At 39.9% G+C, this 23,694-nt stretch overlaps 1 protein-coding gene across 4 annotated transcripts in view; it reads right to left on the bottom strand.

Moving 5' to 3' along the window:
- PTPRM (protein tyrosine phosphatase receptor type M) overlaps nt 1-23,694 on the bottom strand; it is a 748,757-nt gene that overhangs the window by 527,182 nt on the left and 197,881 nt on the right. For all 4 annotated transcript variants that reach the window (XM_075826409.1, XM_075826410.1, XM_075826411.1 and 1 more), the window contains exon 3: nt 5,127-5,398. In XM_075826409.1, the coding sequence (XP_075682524.1) occupies nt 5,127-5,398 (272 nt within the window). The remainder of the gene's footprint in view (nt 1-5,126; nt 5,399-23,694) is intronic.

Raw genomic sequence — 23,694 nt, 5'->3', positions numbered from 1 at the left:
TATCAGCTCAACAACAGTGTGAAAGTGGTGCTTGACTTCATCGACACTTGGTTAGGATGAGTGCCTCTTTGAGAGATGCTTTACATGAGGTTATTCATCAGATATGTGCCAAACAGGAAGCCGTGAATCAACGTAGCACAGCAATGATCCTCCCTGCATCACTGAAGAGCAAAATTAGCTTTCATCCTCACAAGTTTCCCCGGCTGTATGTGCTGGACATGCTGAACCTTATCATAACCCACCCAACCAAGAGCCCAAAGACTACATGTCACTTTTCAGGAGTAATGGAAATATTGTTCCCTCTCTAAACGAAACAATGCATTCCCTATCCATATAAATATAAACTTGTAGCAAAGTATGGAGTTCCCTCAAAATTCAAGAGGCTCAATGCATCCAATATAACAGTGGTTGAGTGTAAGGGTATGTTCACACGGCCTATTTACGGACGTAATTCGGGCGTTTTAACCCCCGAATTACATCCAAAATTACGGCTTGAAAGCGTTGACAAACATCTGCCCATTGAAAGCAATGGGCTGACGTTTGTCTGTTCACACGAGGCGTATATTTACGCGTCGCTGTCAAAAGACGGCGCGTAAATAGACGCCTGCGCCAAAGAAGTGTCATGTCACTTCTTCAGACGTAAATCGAGCTGTTTTCCATGGACTCCATGGAAAACCAGCTCCAGTTACGTCCGTAATGGACGCGGCGTTCAAGCGCCTGCACATGCCGTTACGGCTGAAATGACGGGGCTGTTTTCTCCTGAAAACAGCCCCTTCATTTCAGCCGTTACGGACGCTGCCGTGTGAACATACCCTAATACCAAATATAATGTTTAAGTTTCAGTTCACATCCTTCTTGAAAGCCCTAGTAAAAATATCACATTTACTCATTATACTTTATCTTGGTATCATCTTCCATAATTTGAAGCAGAATGTTTTACTCGATCAAAAACACGAGCACGACAAGTTACTCATCAGTACACGAGATGGAAACCATTATTCTTTGCAGTAGATCTTGGCGAGCAACCAAACCAGACAGGATAATAAACAGTCAGGTTATGGTGTGGCAGGATGAAAGGAAGCAGAAAACTCTGAACAGAAAAATGACATGACATGGCGTCCATAAGGCACTGGGGATTTGTCATCACTCTATTGCAATTTATTTTTTTGAAAAACCAAAAGGTTTATTACTCACCATATGATACCTGGCAGAGCCCTGCAAACATTCCATTTTGTCCCTGTGTATTACTTATATAGTCAGTTATTGCAACATGTATACAGCTGTTTAGGGCTTATTAGCAATTCTGTTTCCTATGCCCGCAGTATTTCTGTGTATGCTTTTTAGTCCCTTTCATCTTACCACACCATAGCTTTACTAGATGTCTCATAGTGGGAGATCCAAATATGTCCAACAAGACCAGGTTGATTTTATTTAGATTCATCTACCTGTCTACTTATCTCATATCTATCTTTAATAACTATAAACATTTTAGAAGATATTGTCAGGTATTGCGGATAACATGATCATTAGTCCCTAAGGCTAGGGCTCTATGGAGGCTCTCGGTCATGCAATGGGCGTAGTAAACCACCGTGCAACCTCAATGTTTTAATACAGGGCAAAAGTTGCAACAATCAAAAGAATTCTAGCAGTAACGGTAACACCCAATTTATGGCGACCGTTGCACAACCAAAAGTGTGGCGTTGAGCCCTAGCCTAAAGCAAATTATTATTTTTACGTAGCAGGAACACATTTTGTTCTTAAAAACGGTAAAACTTTTTCTATTTCGGCAGCATCAAACTCAGATCAGGTAGAAATGACTGTTTACAATCTTTCATTTAGCAAAGCAACAAATATTTACCACACGTATAATTATGTTTATATGATTTATAATCAAGATCGTGAAAACATAAACTACACTCATTTAATTCCTGCATTTGCACTATAGATAACAGTGAAACACTTGATGGTACTTTCTCTTTTATGTAAAATGAAATAATATACGGTGGCCAAATAAAAGTTGCCATTAATTAGATACTGAGTTTGTGCCTAATCACTGGATAATTTCCATCTTAAATTGCTGCAGATGATAATTATCCGGCAAATTGTTATGCTCTCAGAATGGTCCTGTATACGGGACATGCAGAAGAAGCGGCAATGATTAGTGTAATGGGGACGGTGGCTTACAGTTCACACGAGCTTCTATTTTAATTATATGTTTGAGAGCGGTTAAATGTAAAAGACATTCACAAACTCCCACTCTGAGAACATTTATTGGGATTTCTTGTTGTAGAAAATAACATCATACACGTTCTTAAAGGGAAACCTGTATTTAAATATGTAAAATGGGTAAAACAAAATACAAAAATGTTGGATATTTTTTTACTAAATTGAATCTCTTTACCCTAGTTTTATTGTGTTCATGAAGGGTTATCTGTATGTCAGGATTTCTCCCCTACAGTAGTATTTCATATTTGTTTGACTTCAACGCTTCATGTACTTTGCTTGATTGTCCCAGATTTTTTTTAAATTAATTTGATCTTTTATTGAATTTTGTGACACAGGGAGAAGCATACAAAGTAAACCAACAATGTGCCAGCATGGTTTAGTGCACATTCTACTAGGAAATATCCAAATGTATTGTATGAATTGCACAAAGTGTACATAATGCACTTGGACGTGGGAAAGTAGTTTTAAGGGTGATGGGGTTCCTGTAAAAAGAAATCCAAGTCTGGTAGGACACGGTGCACACTCTTGCTCCATGTTTGACATAAGGGATCCCTGCATATATAAGGGACACCCCATTGCTACAAGAAAATAGTGAGGGGCCAAAACCCAAAGATCAAAGAGGCAAAATGCCAAATGGGCAATATTTTCTGGGATAAGTCAAGTCAAGTAATAGCTAGAGTCTGTGCTGACGGACTAAGGCCAACCTATTATTTATAAAATATGTAAGCAGCCCTTGTCCACATCGTCTTTTGATGTAGACTAATTTAAAGAAGTGATAGGAGTTTACTAATTATATGGTTTACAATTGGCTGAAGAGAAATGCAAAACTTTGTCATGTCTGGATTCAGATCCAAGGGCTTAAAAGTGGTATACCCTGAAATTCAGCGTTTACTTATGTCGCTGGAGAAGTCTTTTATGGTGACATCCCGTGATGTGCAGCTTGTACTTTCTAGGCATCCTCCACACAGCTGGCTAATTAAAAGGCGGGATGAGATGTCATGTTGTGTGGATTTGAGTGTTGGTGGTCTCGTTTAGGAAGACAATAAGCCACAGTGCATAGGGAAGAAAAGTAAGATGAACCAGGCTCCTCTGTAAGTGTTGTGGAGGGACTATGAGTTTGGGAAGTGAGAATTGAGAATCGAGAAGTGTGGCAGCCACGGCCTGCAGGAACTGGGCCATATCAGAGTTATCATTATATAAATTTGTAAGCTAGGAGAAATACCACTCCATCGTACCCACAGAAAACAGGAGGGTCTTTGGCGCTTTTTCTTATTTTTACAAGATTTGTCTATTTTAGGGGAGATTATAAGTGCATAAAACCTGTGAAGTAGCGGTAAAGCATGTCTTTCCAGTGTGACATTTCATATGTTCCCAGATTTGTACTTTGTAACTTGCAACTTTTGGTTCTCCAGCTATTTTAAAAGGTAAAATTGTTGTTTCCAATATTTAATTGTACAGGGTGGGCCATTTATATGGATACACCTAAATAAAATGGGAATGGTTGGTGATATTAACTTCCTGTTTGTGGCACATTAGTATATGGGAGGGGGGAAACTTTTCAAGCTGGGTGTTGACCATGGCGGCCATTTTTAAGTCGGCCATTTTGTATCCAACTTTAGTTTTTTCAATGGGAAGAGGGTCATGTGACACATCAAACTTATCGAGAATTTCACAAGAAAAATAATGGTGTGCTTGGTTTTAACGTTACTTTATTCTTTCATGAGTTATTTACAAGTTTCTGACCACTTATAAAATGTGTTCAAAGTGCTGCCCATTGTGTTGGATTGTCAATGCAACCCTCTTCTCCCACTCTTCACACACTGATAGCAACACCGCAGAAGAAATGCCTCCCGATCTGACCCCCTTAGACTTTTATCTTTGGGATCATCTGAAGGCAATTGTCTATGCTGTGAAGATACGAGATGTGCAGCAACTGAAACTACGGATACTGGAAGCCTGTGCTAGCATTTCTTCTGCGGTGTTGCTATCAGTGTGTGAAGAGTGGGAGAAGAGGGTTGCACTGACAATCCAACACAATGGGCAGCACTTTGAACACATTTTATAAGTGGTCCGAAACTTGTAAATAACTCATGAAAGAATAAAGTAATGTTAAAACCAAGCACACCATTGTTTTTCTTGTGAAATTCTCGATAAGTTTGATGTGTCACATGACCCTCTTCCCATTGAAAAAACTAAAGTTGGATACAAAATGGCCGACTTCAAAATGGCCGCCATGGTCAACACCCAGCTTGAAAAGTTTCCCCCCTCCCATATACTAATGTGCCACAAACAGGAAGTTAATATCACCAACCATTCCCATTTTATTTAGGTGTATCCGTATAAATGGCCCACCCTGTACAATAGCTTAATTTTAATAATTATTAAAATGAAGGTATTGCTTGTTGATGGACCAACTATACTAACATGCTAGTGCCAAGACAACAGTAATAGTAACTCTGTAATAAATACTAGAAACTGTACTTATAGGAATTTGAATAAAACATTACTGTAAAGTAAGCAAAAATCGAATTGAAATGGACACTTATTAGCACATAAAATGTTTTATAAAATCAGATGCAAAGATATATCTATAGTTCTCACCAATATCTTTTTTTCATAAAATTCAGTAGTATTTTAAATTACGTGATGATTATGGCTATATGCTCAGTGAGGCTAATGTCATATACGTAATAATGTTCATAATTATTTTAACATACATATTGAGGTACCAATCTGCAGAAATTAAAGACTAATCCTTGTGCATTGATCTAACAAAACAGAGCGTTGTGCTTGCTAAATATACCAAATTCTTATACTTTATGTATTTTTTCTTTCCTTTTGTGTATGTAAGTCTAAAAGCTGACAGCACCATTATTGCTGAAATAAGTATTCTATTATACCTGGTAGAAATTAGGCCAGAAGGTGCTTATTGCCAGTTCTGCTCGGTTCCATGTGCCTGTTGCTATTCCCGATATATTCCAGATTGAGCTCCCCTTTTCCCCATTGTTCACTGTCACATAAATGTTCATAGATCCAGGAAGGGCTCCACTCTTGCTGGACACAAAGTAATGAAAGTCAATGCAGTGTGTGTCATTCTCTTTCAGTTGAGGTAAGAGCAGGACAGCCTTCTGTCCAACACGTTTTCCGGTTGTATTCACCATCATAAAAGACCCTAAAACACAAAAGATTATCCATGAGTGAATATAAAGAGAGAGGAAAATGTATCTATACTTTTTTTAAATTAAAAACATAAATGTATATATTAACCTTTCCAACATTATTTTCACAATGTTTACCTCTATTAATTTAATACTGGACAATCTCCTCTGCTCCTCAAATAAATTGAAAATGTCCAAAAGTAGGTTACCCAGTGACTGATGATTACCCGTTATTGCAGGAGGAACAGCTAAGTAAATTTTCACTTCTTCTAACCCCCGGTTGAGATCTACAATATATGTGCTCCATTTACAAAGAACACAATTCCATTGTTATGCATGGTATGTTTGCGTCTAACTAGCCACACCCAACTCTATCATACCTCGACAAATGTTAAAAATATTAATATGGCGCACTTGTGCCACACTTACTATGTTAAATTTAGTAGACAGTGATCAATCTGTCCTAAAGTGTTTATCTTGAATGCGCCTGAATAATGAAAAAGGAAAAAAGTCTACAAAAACTGTACTAAAAATTGCAGCTTTACAATTTACAATGCCGCTAAAGGAAAAAAAATTATCTACAATTTCAATTGCATGTGGTTTACCACCAAGTTAAACGATTGTTCTACCTTTGTAAAGTGTCATTTTTACAACATTATTGATAATTGTGCCTTAGTCCTTTTCATCACAATTTTTTGTGCAGTTTTTGTAGGCTTTTTTTCTTTTTTAATAAAGTAAAAATTGCATACAAAAGAGAGAAGTATAAGGCTGTAGTTTTGCTCTGTATTTTTTTTTTATAAAAAAGCACATACAAAAAGGGCATTGTGTGAACAAAGCGGTACTATGTTGTTGTTTTTAGATGCAATGCGTTTCTAAACCATATTCAGCTTCCCTGTGTCAGCCTATCCATTACAGAACACATTTGTAGCAAGGGACCCCAAGACACTGGACTGAATGCCTACATCTGCAGGACACAATCGAAAAATGATTTTAGTTGAACAGACTAGAACTAATTTTGTAGTATTGTACTGCGCCTTTTCATAATCATTCCCCAGCTCGCTGACTTTTGCCCAGGAAGACCTAGCACATTAGACGTGCAAATTGAAACATACCATGAACACATACTATACATAATTTTAGAAAATTGCAGCATTTCAGAATCGCAAAAGTAAATGGCGATAAAATATAAGCCCAGTATACAGTTATCTCTCATTTGTAGCACTAAACCTCGATGCTTGTCAGACCTATTAAATGTACATAGAGTGGATTTTGAAACTTTGGGATGGAAAGTGAAGACTGTAATAAAAATAATGCATTGCATTTTCAGAACAAATGCTTCAGATGGATTAATTTTCTAAATGCCTCTAGTAGCAGGAGTGAAAGCTTTTTTTTTTTTTTTTTTCATACAAGACACAAAGTCTCTACATACTACTGTGGACCAAATCTGTATATTAAAAAAAAAAAAAAAAAAAGACAAAAGGGTCTTGTAAACAATATGCTAAGTACCTCTAAATACTCTCTAAAAATCTTTCTATTCTAAATGCATGCGGTTTTTAAATTCTCTATTATTTTATTCTTCTCTAATGCACACAGTATAATATAAAATAAAAGCAATTACATACTTAGATCTATCAGTGTAAAATGACAGACGAAGATTATGTTCCTGAAATAGGGAACCAATCATATCAGGAATTCTGCTACTACAAGAGGGAGAAGGAAAACATGAGGACACCTAGACCTAAAATAACATATCAGTAAAGTTGGCCGATTGCCAATTTGGCTAACAGAGTTTCCTATCTTCTGTTTGGGTTTTCAGTATATGTTATAAAAGGTAAATATTAGGCTATGTATATATATATATATATATATATATATATATATATATATATATATATATATATATATATATATATGTATATATATAAAAATTCTCAAAAATTACATTTAAATTGATCAATACTTTATTCTTCAGGGTGGACTTCCATAAACAACCACAGCGATATTGTAGAAAAGACAATTCTGATCTTTCTAACGATCATTACATCTTAAGAATTTTTTTCCAGGTTTTTCCTCCTTATGCTACCACATTGCCTCACAAAGAAGGAGTTATTGTTTGCCATTCTGACAAACTATTAGATGTATGTTAGTTTTAGACATACAGAACGATCTTCTGGTTTACAGTAACAGATGAACATCTAGATGTTGCAGAACACACTTATTGTTATTTGCGTGATAGCTACATTTAGATTTTGGCAATGTTCAATTTTATTGAGGATATTAACAGGGCCGGCCTTAGGGGTGTCCGACCTGTGCCATTGCACAGGGTGCATCACGCCAGCATGTGAAAGGGGGCGCTGCGCTGGCTCCCTTCCCCTGCTTGTGTTTCAGAACACAGGGGAGGGGACATTCATTACCCTGTGTGGAGGCCACTAAGCGGACATTACACTGTGTAGGGGCACTACAGGGGAAATATAGTGTGTGGCCCTTAGGGGGCATAATACTGTGTGGGCACAATTAGAGGACAAAATGCTGTGTCCTTAAAGGGGTGATAATATATTATTAAATATTATACTGTATGGGGGGCACTAAAGGGGAATTATACTTTGTGGGGGCACTATATAGGGCATTATACTGTGGGGGGCATTATACTTTTTTATAGGGCATTTTTTTTATGATGGGGTGGGGCACCAAGGGATAATTTTGCATGGGGCACCATCTATCCTAAGGCCGGCCCTGGATATTAAGGTTGGGATTTAAATGGAATATGTTGCCAGTTTTTATAACAGTCTTTCACTCAGGCCATCAGATTCTATACTACATACACAATCAAGACCACAGCTCCATTCGGATTGTTTTTTATTATTATTAAATAGTAATTTTAACTTTACAATGGAAGAACATACAAAAGTTTTTATTGTTAATACAAAAATAATAAATATCTAGAACAAAGCTTTTTAACCAAGTTTGCAAAGCCTCATATTTCTGCAATGAAAATGTTACTGTTTTGATTTAATCATGTTTATTTAAGGAATATGTGAAATATATATTAACATAATAATAAAGAACAATAATAAAATCAACAAAGAAAACATAGCAAGGTGGACCACATAATAACAAATGACTTAATAAAGCTGAAAGTTTCTCATTGACCATGATAAAAACAGGATAACTTCAGTTTTACACAATCTTAGCTAATCAAAGGAGCCTTCCATGTCCCCGCTATCGTGATTCTGGCAACCAGGAACATAAATAAGATTAAATAAGATTAATTGTTGAGTATGTTTGGGGATATCGGGAACAGGTTTATTTAGTAATACTTCCCAGGAGGATTTACTGAGGGAGATGTGTGTCACCGATTGTACAAGATAATAAAAGCATATCCAGAAGCGGTATACTCTGGGGCAAGCCCACCAGATAAGCAGCGGTTAACCCTCGTCTGCACAACCCCTGAAACATCGGGAGGAGGACCCAGGAAATCTGTGCCAGCCTCTGAGCAGTTAAATACCATCTCATGAGAAGTTTATAACTGGACTCTGTTAGGGCTGTATTGATAGACAGCTTAGCAGTAGATACCAGTTAGCAGCGCCAGGGAAAATCCATTTTTTCCCCAAACTTCTCAAATTAGCAGTAGATTCAGTCATATCCTGCCAGTCCTCAAAAGCAAGAGATTTTCCTAGATCCTCCTTGTATCATCGAATATCATATACTTTGTCATGGGAAATAAATTATTTATATTAAGTAGATATGTTGCTTGATTCATCCGAATTATTATAAAATATATTTTCAAAAGCCGTTTTAGAGTTAAAGAGGCTCTGTCACCACTTTATAAGTGCCCTATCTCCTACATAAGGAGATCGGCGCTGTAATGTAGGTGACAGTAATGCTTTTTATTTAAAAAAACTATCTTTTTTCACAACGTTAGGAGCGATTTTGGTTTATGCTAATGAGCTTTCTTAATGCCCAAGTGGGCGTATTTTTACTTTCGACCAAGTGGGCGTTGTACAGAGGAGTGTATGACGCTGACCAATCGGCATCATGCACTCCTCTCCATTCATTTACACTGCACTAGCGATATAGATATATCGCTATGTGCAGCCTCATACACAAGCCCTAACATTACTACAGTGTCCTGATAATGAATACACATGACCTCCAGCCTGGACGTCATGTGTACTCAGAATCCTGACACTTCTGACTCATTTTTGTGAGATTCCGGCAAGTGAAACCAAATCTCGCGAGATTACGGAGCTAAACGAGATTTGGTTTCACTTGCCGGAATCTCACAAAAAAGAGTCAGAAGTGTCAGGATTCTGAGTACACATGACGTCCAGGCTGGAGGTCATGTGTATTCATTATCAGGACACTGTAGTAATGTTAGGGCTTGTGTATGTAGATGCACATAGTGATATAACTATATCGCTAGTGCAGTGTAAATGAATGGAGAGGAGTGCATGATGCCGATTGGTCAGCGTCATGCACTCCTCTGTACAACGCCCACTTGGTCGAAAGTAAAAGTACGCCCACTTGGGCATTAAGAAAGCTCATTAGCATAAACCAAAATCGCTCCTAACGTTGTGAAAAAAGATCGTTTTTTTTAATAAAAAGCATTACTGTCACCTACATTACAGCGCCCATCTCCTTATGTAGGAGACAGGGCACTTATAATGTGGTGACAGAGTCTCTTTAAGCTTATGCTTATGTTACAGGGAAGCTAAAAATATTCGGATTTGTTGAAACCGAAAATATTTAGAGGGGGGCATAGTATGAATTGAGGAGAAATTATCATGTGATTTAATGCATGTGCGACCCAGGTTCAGTTTTTAAACAATAAATGTTGATCATACATTGACTTTTACGTACCAGTATGCTACTAGCAATTAGATAAATAACTACCTAAATCTTACTAAATGGCACCTATGATAGACATATAGTTTACTGTCTGCATTTAGGACCATTTAAAACTTTCACATCATGCAAAGTGCATAAAGCTTGTGCCAAACATCTAGATTCATTTCTGTAATCCCCTCAAGCTATGTGTATATTATATTGAAAATAACTGTGACTTAGAAAATGCTTGTACTCAATTTCACAGGATAAGACCCAGAGTCCATGGTCGCTGCTCCCTGCTATCTTATATTTTAATCACATTTTTTGTGTAACTTGCCATATCCATTACCCAGGTCTGATACATAAACCTGTGTCGTATTTTATATGGATTTGATTTTCCCTTGTGTTAATCGGTATGGGATGGCTTGCAGGAAATTTGCATAAACATATAATGCCATAAACAAATGTATTTTCCAGACTCTAACACACCGAGCACGGCGTTCATCAATCACAGCAATACAAATACAAATGGGTTTGCCCTTTGTTAATGGTGTGAAGTCTATCTCTATCAATCCAGTGCTCTTGCCAGACATCCAATCGGCATAAATGAAGGCGCAGAGCACTATCACAGTCCATGGAAGACAATCACATGTCTGCCACAGTTACACAATCTGTCAATCATTACAAACATGACTGACATGTCACAGCAGTAAATAGATAAGGAGAGAATGATACAGGTATAAAAAAGACTGTCTTTAAATTCTTAGAAAGACCATAGATCATGACTTTGAGATAATTGACTTGAAAAGGTCTCGCAGTTGCGTGCAATGTATAAAGACAAGAATCACCACAAAGCGGCAACGTAGCAGCAAAGTATTTTTTCTATGTAACGCGCAATGTGATTTCAGGAGGCTTGATAGCCTGACGGACTCTGCGATCACAACTGCATCAGATCTAGTCACATGCACAATAGGAACTGGTAAAATGAATAGAATTAACCCCTTCCCTCTTTGGCCACTTTTGACCTTCCTGACAGAGCCTCATTTTTCAAATCTGACATGTTTCACTTTATGTGGTAATAACTCCGGAATGCTTTCACCTATCCAAGCGATTCTGAGATTGTTTTCTCGTGACACATTGGACTTTAAGTTACTGGCAAAATTTGCTCGATATATTCAGTATTTAGTTGTGAAAAACACCAAAATTTAGCGAAAAATTGCAAAAATTAGCATTTTTCACAATTTAAATGTATCTGCTTGTAAGACAGGCAGTTATACCACACAAAATTGTTGCTAATTAACATCCCACATATGTCTACTTTAGATTGGTATCGTTTTTTGAACATCCTTTTATTTTTCTATGACATCACAAGGCTTAGAACTTTAGCAGCAATTTCTCACATTTTCAAGAAAATTTCAAAAGGCCATTTTTACAGGGACCAGTTCAGTTGTGAAGTGGCTTTGTGGGCCTTATATATTAGAAACCCCCAAAAAGTCACCCCATTTTAAAAACTTCACCACTCAAAGTATTCAAAACAGCATTTAGAAAATGTCTTAACCCTTTACACATTTCACAGGAATTAAAGCAAAGTAGAGGTGAAATGTACAAATTTCATATTTTTTTGCAGAAATAAATTTTTAATACAATTTTTTTTATAACACAGAAGGTTTTACCAGAGAAATGCAACTCAATATTTGTTGCCCAGTTTCTGCAGTTTTAGGAAATATCCCACATGTGGCCCTAGCGTGCTACTGGACTGAAGCACCGGCCTCAGAAGCAAAGGAGCACCTAGTGGATTTTGGGGCCTTATTTTTGTTAGAATAAATTTTAGGCATCATGTCAGGTTTGAAGGGCTCTTGCGGTGCCAAAACAGTCAAAATCCCCCAAATATGACCCCATCTGGGAAACTACACACCTCAAGGAAATTATCTAGGGGTACAGTGAGCATTTTGACCGCACAGGTTATTTACAGAAATTATTGGAAGTAGGCCATGAAAATTAAAATCAACATTTTTTCAAAGAAAATGTAGGTTTAGCGATTTTTTTTCTCATTTCCACAAGGACTAAAGGAGAAAAAGCACCGTAAAATTTGTAAAGCAATTTCTCCCGAGTAAAACAATACCCCACATGTGGTAATAAACGGTTGTTTGAAGACACGGCAGGGCTTAGAAGGGAAAGAGCGCTATTTGGCTTTTGGAGCTCAAATTTAGCAGGAATGGTTTGCGGAGGCCATGTCACATTTACAAAGCCCCTGAGGGGACAAAACAGTGGAAAACCCCCACAAGTGACCCCATTTCGGAAACTACACCCATTGAGGAAATTATCTAGGGGTATAGTGAGTGTTTTGACCCCACAGGTTTTTTGCATAAATTATTGGAAGTAGGCCCTGAAAATGACAATCTAAATTATTTCAAAGAAAATGTAGGTTTAGCTAATTTTTTTCTCATTTCCACAAAGACTGAAGGAGAAAAAGCACCGTAAAATTTGTAAAGCAATTTCTCCCGAGTAAAACAATACCCCACATGTGGTAATAAACGGCTGTTTGAAGACACGGCGTGGCTTAGAAGGGAAAGAGCGCTATTTGGCTTTTGGAGATCACATTGAGCAGGAATGGTCACATTTACAAAGCCCCTGAGGGGAAAAAACAATGAAAACGCCCAAAAAGTGACACCATTTAGGAAACTACCACTCTTGAGGAATTCATCTAGGGGTGTAGTGAGCATTTTGACCTCACAGATGTTTCATAGAATTTATTAGAATTGGGCAGTGAAAATAAAAACATCCTTTTTCTTCAATAAGACGTAGCTTTAGCTCAAATTTTTTCATTTTCGCAACAAATAAAGGAAAAAAAAGAACCCAACATTTGTAAAGCAATTTCTCCCGAGTACGGCAATACCCCATATGTGGTCATAAACTGCTGTTTGGACACACGGCAGGGCTCAGAAGGGAAGGACCGCCATTTGGAGCGCAGATGTTGCTGGATTGGTTTCTGGTCGCCTGTGGGCCCAAAACAGTGGAAACCCCCCAAAAGTGACCCCATTTTGGAAACTACACCCCTCAATGCATTTACCTAGGGGTGTAGTAAGCATTTTAACCCTGCAGGTGATTGGCAGAAATTTGTGTGCACTCGATGTTGCAGAGTCAAAATGGGATTTTTTTCCATAGATATGCCAATATGTGGTGCCCAGCTTGTGCCACCATAACAAGACAGCTCTCTAATTATTATGCTGGGTTTCCTGGTTTTAGAAACACCCTACATGTGGCCCTAATCTTTTGCCTGGACATATGACAGGGCTCAGGAGTGAAAGCGTACCATGTAAAATTGAGGCCTAATTTGGCGATTTACAAAGTATTGGTTCACAACTGCAGAGGCTCTGATGTGAAATAATAAAAATAAACCCCTGAGAAGTGACCCCATTATGGAAACTGCACCCCTCAAGGCATTTATTAAGGGGTGTAGTGAGCATTTTCACCCCACAGGTCTTTTCCATAAATGAATGCGCTGTGGATGGTGCAAATTCAAAATTTATATTTTTCCCTAGATATGCCATTCAGTGGCAAATATGTCGTGCCCAGCTTATGCCACTGGAGACACACACCCCAAAAATTGCTAAAAGGGTTCTCCCGGGTATGACGGTGCCATATATGTGGAAGGAATTTGCTGTTTGGGGACGCTGTAGGGTTCAGATGGGAGGAAATGCCATTTGGCTTTTGGAGCGTGGATTTTGCTTGGTAGTAGTTTTGTTAGGAGTCTTACTTGTGTTTCCATTTATAATGTGGGGGTACATGTAAGCCGGGCAGAGTATATAAGGGGCATAGTCAGGTGGTATAATAATGGGGTAAAAAAAACCAATAAAATGATCCATAGATGTGTGTTACACTGTGACACAATCATTTCTGCACAGGCCGGTGTCGCACTGATATATGGCGTCCTTTCTTATCCCCCTTTTGGTCCACACTCCGCGCCTTTGCAGTTTGGGGAATTTTGCTAGGAAGTGTTGTCCTGGTATAATACGGGCACCCTCGCTTACAGCGGATATGTTTGGGCCCTCCCTTTCCTGGTTCCCTAATTTTAGGTCCTTGATAAATCGCCTCTTCAAACAGACAAATGTTCCCCTCGGGCACAACTGCATATTTTTTTATTTCCTGACTTATTGGAGCCATAACTAATTTTATTTTTCATAGACGTAGCGGTATGAGGGCTGGTTTGTTGCGGGACGAGCTGTAGTTATTATTGGTACAATTTTGGGGTACATGCAACTTTTTGATCACCTTTTATCCTATTTTTTGGGATGCCAGGTAAACAAAAAAACGCAATTCTGGCACAGCTTTTTTCGTTTTTTTTATACAGCGTTCACCATGCGTTATAAATTACATGTTAACTTTATTCTGCGGGTCAGTACGATTCCGGCGATACCTAATTTATAGAACTTTTTCATGTTTTACAACTTTTTGCACAATAAAATTACTTTTGTAAAAAGAATGTATTTTTTCTGTCGCCAAGTTGTGAGAACCATAACTTTTTAATTTTTTTGTCGACGGAGGTGTATGAGGGCTTGTTTTTTGCGGGACGAGCTATAGTTTTTATAGGTAACATTTTTGGATACGTGCGACTTTTTGATCACTTTTTATTCTAATATTTGTAGGGCAAAGTGACCAAAAAACAGAAACTCTGGTAACGTTTTTTACGGTTTTTTTTTACGCTGTTCACCGCGTGCAATAAATAATATAATATTTTGATACCTCCGGTCGTTACGGTCGTGGCGATACCATATACATATGGTTTATTATTATTTTTCAATAATAAAGGACTTGATAAGAGTAAAAGGGGGATTGTGTTTTATTTGATTACTTGAAACTTTTACTGTTTTCAAACTTTTATTTTTTGCACTTTTTTTACACTTTTTTTACACTTTTTCTTAAGTCCCACTAGGGGACTTGAAGGTCCAACGGTCAGATTTTTTTTTTTCTAATACATTGCACTACCTATGTAGTGCAATGTATTAGATCTGTCAGTCATTCACTGACAGCAAGCCGATTAGGCTTCGCCTCCCGGCGGGGCCTAAATCGGCTTCCGTAATGGCAGAGCAGGAGACCATTGTGTCTCTTGTTGCCATAACAGCAGTCGCCAGTCCCGATTGCCTGTCAGGGCGGTTAGTAACCGCTACGATGCAGCAATCGCTTTCGATTGCTGCATCGAAGGGGTTAATGGCAGGGATCGGAGCTAGCTCCGGTTCCTGCCGTTACAGGTGGATGTCAGCTGTTCTAGAGTGCCAAACAGGGGACTACCATCCCAAAATATGGGGTCCCAGAGGTGGGAACCTTGCTTATCAGATATTTATGGTATATTCTGTGAATATACCATGAGTGTACCTGTCTAAAGAATAGCTCGGAGTAAAACTGAGGTACTGCGTTATGCCTAGTGCATCTGGCAGCATGCCACAGGGCTCGTAGTTTAACTGCCAGGGCTCCACATCTCATCTCTAGAAAATTTGTAAAGATCTGAATTGCAATGCACTGTACATTAAACTAATGTATAATCACAGTTGATCTTGGGCTGAATTTTTAGATGTCCTAATAGAGAGAGAAAGTGACGGCTTCTTATCCACAGATGTATTTAGAAAAAAGCAGCTACTAATACTCTCCTTTTGTTGTTGTGGTGCTGTATCTGTGGGGGGACGTGGTCCAGAGCCAAGGTGGCTTAGACCGGCAGCATGGGTGCTGTTGGTCTCCTGGTTTGCTCCATCTGCGGGTGCTGTGTTGCAGCGGCATTGGTTGCCATGGGATACTACACTTGGTGGAGTAGAGACTCAGTTGAAGAGGTCGCCGTGAAGTGGCAGGTGGGCTTATACAGTTTGATTAAAATGTTTACTAAGAACCTCATGTTCGTACATTTTATTTTGCTGAGCCGCAATAGATTAAGTATAGCAAGTGGATGTGCGGTCCAGGTTTTCTTTTCTCCTCTGTGGACTAATACTCTCCTGCATGCTACATCTTAGCATTACCCTCAGATCAAGAAAGCCATTCCAGTGGGTCAGCTTTAACGAATGAGACGTATCTACTCCAGTGATGACAAATTTGAAAAGCAGGCAAGTGACCTCTTCAGAAGATTCGAGGAGAGGATATAGCCAAAAACCTATTAGACTGGATGTGTTAGAGCAAAGAGACCAACACATGATTTACTTCTGGTAAGTATAAGGCCTGCAAAAGAAAGGGACTCACAAGCCAGGTTTATTACAACCTTTAATTCAAATTTGGGAGCAATAAGAGCAGCACAGCTCAAGCATTGGCCTGTTCTTTTGAAGGACAAAGTTTTTGTGAAGTGCCTTCCCAATTAACCCTTTATTACATAGCGGAGATCTTGTAATTTAGAAAGGCCAAGGAAGAAATAAAGAATAAAGCAAAACATTATGAGAGCAATTGATTATGGAGAATGGTATAGTTTGAATGTGTACTATTACTTTCTGTATTGAAACAACTGTAAACTGAATCTCTGTACAAGAATGTATGACGCTACCTGTCGCCCCCCCCCCCCCACTCCTGTGCATTTCCAAGATGTGAAATGTAACTGTTTTATACTTGTCTTTTCAGTTTGTTTTTTTTTACTATATAATGAAACACTATATACGTGCAAACAGTACAATAGACCTGATGAAGGGTTTGAAATTGTGTGGGATAGAGTGAGTCAATTTGGGAATTAGAAGAGGTGATGTAAGGAGGGCACTCCTACAGAATGAAACTAGGAGGATGGCACTATTGTGGACTGTTTCACCACTTGGATTAAATGAGGGCGTTAGTGTTAAAACCTTTTTGTAATATGTCTGCACAAATTTTAACTATGAGGGGATACAATTCTAACTTTTTATTCTCTTTTGTTTTATTTTTAATAATATATTTCTCTGTATTTGGTGCTTTGTAGTTATATATGTCTTTTTGGTTTATTTCCTATAGTAGAAGTGTTCTATATATCGCAATAAGGCTTGATCATGCGCTGGTAAAGCACCGTGGAGAGGTATTCAATTGTTCACATGTTGCAATGGTAGTGAGCGTGATGATGTAGTATGACTGTTTAGGTAATCTTATTGGCACAGTAGCTAAAGCTTATATTTCTCTTGACATTATGTCTTCATTTATTTATATGTAGTTATTATATGCCTGTGAATCCATGCTAGCAGTGTTTACACACAGTGGCTTTTGCGACCACATGTCACATGTTTTGTGATCTTCATTAAAGATGCTCTGTCACCAGATTATAAATGCCCTATCTCCTACATAATCTGATCGGCGCTGTAATGTAGATAACAACAGTGGTTTTTATTTTGAAAAACGATCATTTTTGAGCAAGTTATAAGCAATTTTAGATTTATGCTAATTAGTTTCTTAATAGTCAACTGGGCGTGTTTTTACTTTTTACCAACTGGACGTTGTGAAGAGAAGTGTATAACGCTGACCAATCAGTGACCAATCAGTGTCATACACTTCTCATTGTTCCAGCCCATTGTTACAGTGTGATTGTGCAGTGAAAGAAGCTGGGCAGGAACAATGAGAAGTGTATGACGCTGATTGGTCACTGATTGGTCAGCGTCATACACATCTCTTCACAACGTCCAGTTGGTAAAAAGTAAAAACACGCCCAGTTGTCTATTAAGAAACTAATTAGCATAAATCTAAAATTGTTCATAACTTTGTCAAAAATTATAGTTTTTCAAAATAAAAACTACTGCTGTTATCTACATTACAGCGCTGATCAAATTATGTAGGAGATAGGGCACTTATAATCCCGTGACAGAGCCTCTTTAACTGTATACCCAAGTCATGTGCATTTAGCTTAATACTGATACTAGTGTTTAGGAATTCTTATCTTTTGCAGTGTTTAGGGCTGTGCCATTCTATGCCCCATGTGTGTTCTGTCTCTCCTTTTTCGCATATGTGTTACATACATGTAAATATATTTATATAATTAATAACTTTGATGCCGATTTCATACATTGGGCATCGTACCTTTATTTTTGTGATATACTCTTGAAAAGGACCCCTATTATATTTGTGGATGATCTTATTTTATGTTTTATGCCTAGTGCATAGCCTAAGATGGCGGTGTATGACATAGGGATTCAAAGAGCACCAAAGAGAGAATACCAGTAGTGCCAGTCACGTGTAGTCCCCCATTAGTGCCAACCATACATTGTCTCCCATTAGTGTCAACCACGCAGTGCACATTTAGTACTTACTTTCTCTGCTCCCGTGCAGTGTGCCTCCCCTCTATGCGGCTACATTTCTCACTAACATGGAAGATACAAATGAGAGCCACCAAAAGGGCGCTCACTTGTATCTTCCAAGTCCAATGCAGGGTAGAGAGTACGGAGTTGCTGTCTAATAATGTCTGCTTTGATAGTTGAACTATCTGTACACAGACAAGCATATCTGCGTCCTGATGGCTGGGGGCAGCACAGAATGGCATTGCAGGCCGCATGCGCCCCCAGCCATTGGTTGTGCACCCCTGGCCTAGAGTGGAAATGTACAATAAACCATACTGTTGCTTTTATGGTCATATACTAGATAACAGTGGTTAAAGTGAGCCTTCTGTATTGTAGATACAATGAAGCATACCTTAGGTTTCTCTATCTCCATTACTGCAATTTCTACTTAGAAGAAGCAGAATTAGGTGATTGAATACGTATATTTTGAAAAAATCCAGCAGGGTAAGTTCTCTTAAAATATACTAGTAGACATGTTCTAACTGACCACAATGGGGAAGGGTTATATTAGCCTATCTCTTCTTTTATAAGATTCAGCATTTGAGGACATAATTTTCCTTTCAATGCTTTTAACGTTTATTTGAACTTCTATAACAGAGTTGACTACTGTATAGTACAAATAAATATAATAAGGTAACCGTAGTCATGCAGAGTATTTTATAAAAACATGTCTAGTTTACCTATATTTAAAAGGTATCTATCATAACAACTTCCTTTAAGTTAAAGGGAACCCGTCAAGTTGAAAATGCAGTACAATCCGCAGGAAGCAAGTTACAGAGCAGGAGTAGATGAGAAGGTTGATGTATATTTGTGTAGCAAAAGACTCAGAATAACTTGTACTTTATTCTTTTAACCTCTGCTCATTCTGGGCTTAGGAGTCCAGTGGGCTATCCTACACAGTGATTCCCTGTATGAGTGTGAATACAGGGATAGTTGTCAATCAGTGATTATGACCTCCTGTCACGATCTGTGGGTATGTGGAGCCACTGGGCTGTACCATCGTAGCGGGATAGCAACTGGCCAAATAGTGTACCAAGTCAATGTCTATATAGTCCGAGCACAAGGGTACCTGTAGCAGTTCAGACAGTAGTAACGGCTAGGCTCAGATGGGACCTTGGCAGCAGACACCAGGCGTGGTGTCACACAGCGGGCATGACCGATCGCACAACACGACTCCAACTTTCTAGAGCACAGGAATATCAGTAGCACGGGATACAGGATACAGGTACGGGAACACTGGGAACAGGATAACACTAAGGGACCATTTGCAATACTAACACGGGTAAACACAACAATGCTCAGGCAATGAGTGAAAGGGCAGAGCCCTTTTTATAGTCCAGGGGGATCATAGGTTACTTGATGATTATTTTAATGTGCGTGCGCTGGCCCTTTAAGGCCAGAAACAAGCCTGCATGCGTGCGCACCCTACGGGACATAGCAGAACAGAGCGGAAGTGAGCGCTGGTGTCTCCTGGGGAGATGTGGGCCAGGGCTCACAGATCCATGGCTGCGGCCGACGGGGGTGAATACACGATGGGCCGCGGCCGTGTACGCTACAGTATCCCCCCTCTTACGCCTCCTCTTCTTGGGACCAGAGCGAGAGAGTAACTTTTTAATGCGGGCAGGAGCATTGAGGTTCTCTTCTGGCTCCCAGGACCTCTCCTCTGGACCAAACCCCCAAATAAAATGTTCTTCCTTCTACTTATCTGAAGTCCAGGATCTCCTTAACGTCGGATACATCGGAAGAACCGCTGGGAACAACTGCAGGGCTAGGCGTTTTTGTGTAGCGGTTCAGGACCACAGACTTCAGGAAGGACACATGAAAGGTGTTGGAGATCCTGAGGGTAGGAGGCAGCCGAAGCTTGTAGGAGACAGGGTTGATTTGCTATAGGATCTCAAAGGGTCCGAGGAACCTGGGAGCAAACTTGTATGACGGCACCCTCAGCCAGATATTCCTTGAGGATAGCCAGACTTTGGTACCTGGAAGATACAGAGGTGGCTCTCTTCTCTTAGCATCTGCTTTTCACTTCATGCGATCGACTGCCTGCAGAATAGAGGACCGGGTTTGCTGCCAGACCTGTAGAAAATCTCCAAATGCAGAGTCAGCTGCGGATATCAGGGATGTAGCCGGAACAGGAAGAGGAATTTGTGGATGTTGGCCGTAGACAATGTAGAATGGTTTGGAGGTGGTGGACTTGTGTGGTTGTTGTACGAGAACTCGGCCCATGGAAGAAGCTGTACCCAATCATCATGCTGCATGGAGATGAATTGGCGAAGATAATTCTCCATGATTTAGTTAATCCTCTCAAATTGGCCATTAGACTGGGGATGATAGGATTAATAAAAGTCCAACTTCATGTCTAGTAGTTTACAGAGGGCTCTCCAGAATTTTGAGGACTGAACCCCCTGATCAGACACGATATGAAGAGGCAAGCCATGCAAACAGAAGATGTGCTGGATGAAGAGATTCGCCAGCCGAGGAGCAGAAGGTAAGCCGGTCAGCAGACTAAAATGAGCGATCTTCGAGAACCAGTCCACCACCACCCAATCTGTATTGCATCCTGCAGAGGAAGGAAGGTCAGTGACAAAATCCATTGCTATATCCTGCCAGGGAGCTTTGGACACAGGCGGAGGTTGGAGCAGACTTGGAGTGAGCAACTTTGTTGGAAGCACCCACAGTGCAGGACAAGACAAAGTCCACAATATCTTTGGACAGCGTGGGCCACCAGAACTGATGGGCAATCAGATCTCGGGTCTTACGAGCACCCGCATGCCCAGCCAGTTTGGAGCTGTGCCCCCAGCGAAGGATTCTCCTCTTGTCTGCCAACCGCACAAAAGTCCTCCCCGGAGGGATGTCCCTAACTTGCAGAGGATTAGCAGAAATAATACAGGATGGGTCAATGATACTTTGCGGAAGCTCCACGGTGTCCTCTGTTTCAAATGACAAGGACAAGGCATCGGCCCTAACATTTTTGTCCGTGGGCCGGTAGTGGAGCACAAGCTAGAAGCCGGTGAAGAACAGTGACCACCTGGCTTGACGGGGATTCAGCCGTTGAGCCGACTGGAGATATGTAAGGTTCTTGTGGTCGGTGTATATCAGGATAGGGTGGGCTGCACCCTCTAGAAGATGTCTCCACTCCTCCAGAGCCAATTTATAGTCCAAGCACAGGGGTACCTGTAGCAGTTCAGACAGTAGTAATGGCTAGGCTCAGATGGGACCTTGGCAGCAGACACCAGGCGTGGTGTAACACAGCAGGTGTGACCGATGGCACAACACGACTCCAACTTTCTAAGGCACAGGAACAACGATAGCACGGTATACAGGATACAGGTAGCAGGTACGGGAACACTGGGAACAGGATAACACTAAGGGACCATTTTCAAGACTAACATGGGTAAAAACAACAACGCTCAGGCAATGAGTAAAAGGGCAGAGCTCTTTTTACAGTCCAGGGTGATCGTGGGTTAATTGATGATTATTTTCAAGTGCGCGCGCTACGGGACACAGCAGAATGGAACGGAAGTGATCACTGGCATCTCCTGGGGAGGAGATGCGGACCAGCTCTCACAGATCCATGGCTGCGGGAGTCAGGGGGGTGAGTAATCCCAACGGTCCACATGCCATGGACGCTACACCCCCCACTGGACTCCTAAGCCCAGAATGCGGAGAGATTTAAATGAATAAATTACAAGTAATACTAAATCTTTTGTTACAAAAATATATATCAATCTTCTCATCTCCCCTCTGCTGCCTGCAGATTGGACTGTGTTTTCAAAGTGATAAATTTTCCTATACAGCATAACTTAAACCAGTAATCCACGTCAGCCAGTCAAAAAAACCAGGACCAAAGATGCCATGCTATAATATACATACAATGTGCACACTGTTCAGGAGCCACAGCAGTAGGTTTGGGGGGGGGGGGGGCTTCTTTTAGTGGGTACAACTGCAACCACTGACTTGTTTTAGGTTATAGTTAACCCCTTAATGACCGCCGATACGTGTTTTTACGGCGGTCATTAGTGGGCTTTATTCTAGAGCGCCGCTATTCTACGTCGCTGCTGTAGAATAAAGTAAACAGAGCAGGGAGCCGTGAAATCTCCCTGCTCTCAGCTGCCAGAGGCAGCTGAGGGCTGGGGGCGTCCCTGCTCTGCCGGGTGAGATCGATATTAGTATCGATCTCACCCGTTTAACCCTTCAGATGCGGTGCACAATAGCGAGCACCGCATCTGAATGGTTTTGGAGAGAGGGAGGGAGCTCCCTCTCATCTCACTGACACCCGGCGATAAAATCGCCGAGTGTCTGTGTCTTCTATGGCAGCCGGGGGTCTAATAAAGACCCCCAGGTCTGCCTGGAGCGAATGCCTGCTAGATCATGCCGCAGGCATGACCTAGCAGATGCCTGTCCGTTTTAAACGGACAGGCAGTAATACACTGCAATACAAAAGTGAAAAAAAAAAAATGAAAAACCCAGCTTTTCCCCTTACAAAATGCTTTACTATTAAAAAAAACTACAATAAAGCAAAAAAGTTACACATATTTGGGATCGCCGCGTCCATAACGCCCCCGACTATAAAGCTGTTACATTATTTAACCCACACGGTGAACGTCGTAAAAAATAAAATAAAAAACAATGGAAAAATTGCTGTTTTCTGTTAATCCTGACTTTAAAAAAATGTGATAAAAAGTGATCAAAAAGTCGCATCTACTCTCAAATGGTACCAATAAAAACTACAAGTCGTCCCGCAAAAAACAAGACCTTATACAGCTATGCCGACGCAAAAATAAAAAAGTTACAGCTCTTTGAATGTGACAATGTAAAAATGTAAAAAATGGCTTGGACATTAGGGCCCAGAATGCAAGCAGGGGGAAGGGGTTAAAGGGGTCTGTTGTCATAACAGATTCCCTAGATTAGGATGATTGCCAGACCTGTATACATTAGTAATAACAATAGATTTTAAATCAAGTAAGCAAGGCAAGAATACTAACGATAAAGCATAATCCCTGTGTACAGATGTAGCAATCTTTAACTTGACTTAAAGGGGTTGTTCGAGATACCATCATAATTTCAAAAAGTGTTTCATACATTTCTCCTTATACAGACAACCTAAATAAAGCAGAATTTTTTTTTAAAAAAAATCCACTTACCACATATCTTCTTTGAATTTAGCGCCGTTTGTTTACATGAACTCCAGGTCCGGTTTGTTGATGCTTCCTTCTGATAATACT

The sequence above is a fragment of the Rhinoderma darwinii genome, chromosome 5 (assembly GCF_050947455.1).
Source record: "Rhinoderma darwinii isolate aRhiDar2 chromosome 5, aRhiDar2.hap1, whole genome shotgun sequence".
NCBI classification, from domain to species: Eukaryota; Metazoa; Chordata; class Amphibia; order Anura; family Rhinodermatidae; genus Rhinoderma; species Rhinoderma darwinii.
The sequence above is the reverse complement of the archived record's forward strand: the minus strand, read 5'-3'. Positions and strand labels throughout refer to the sequence as shown.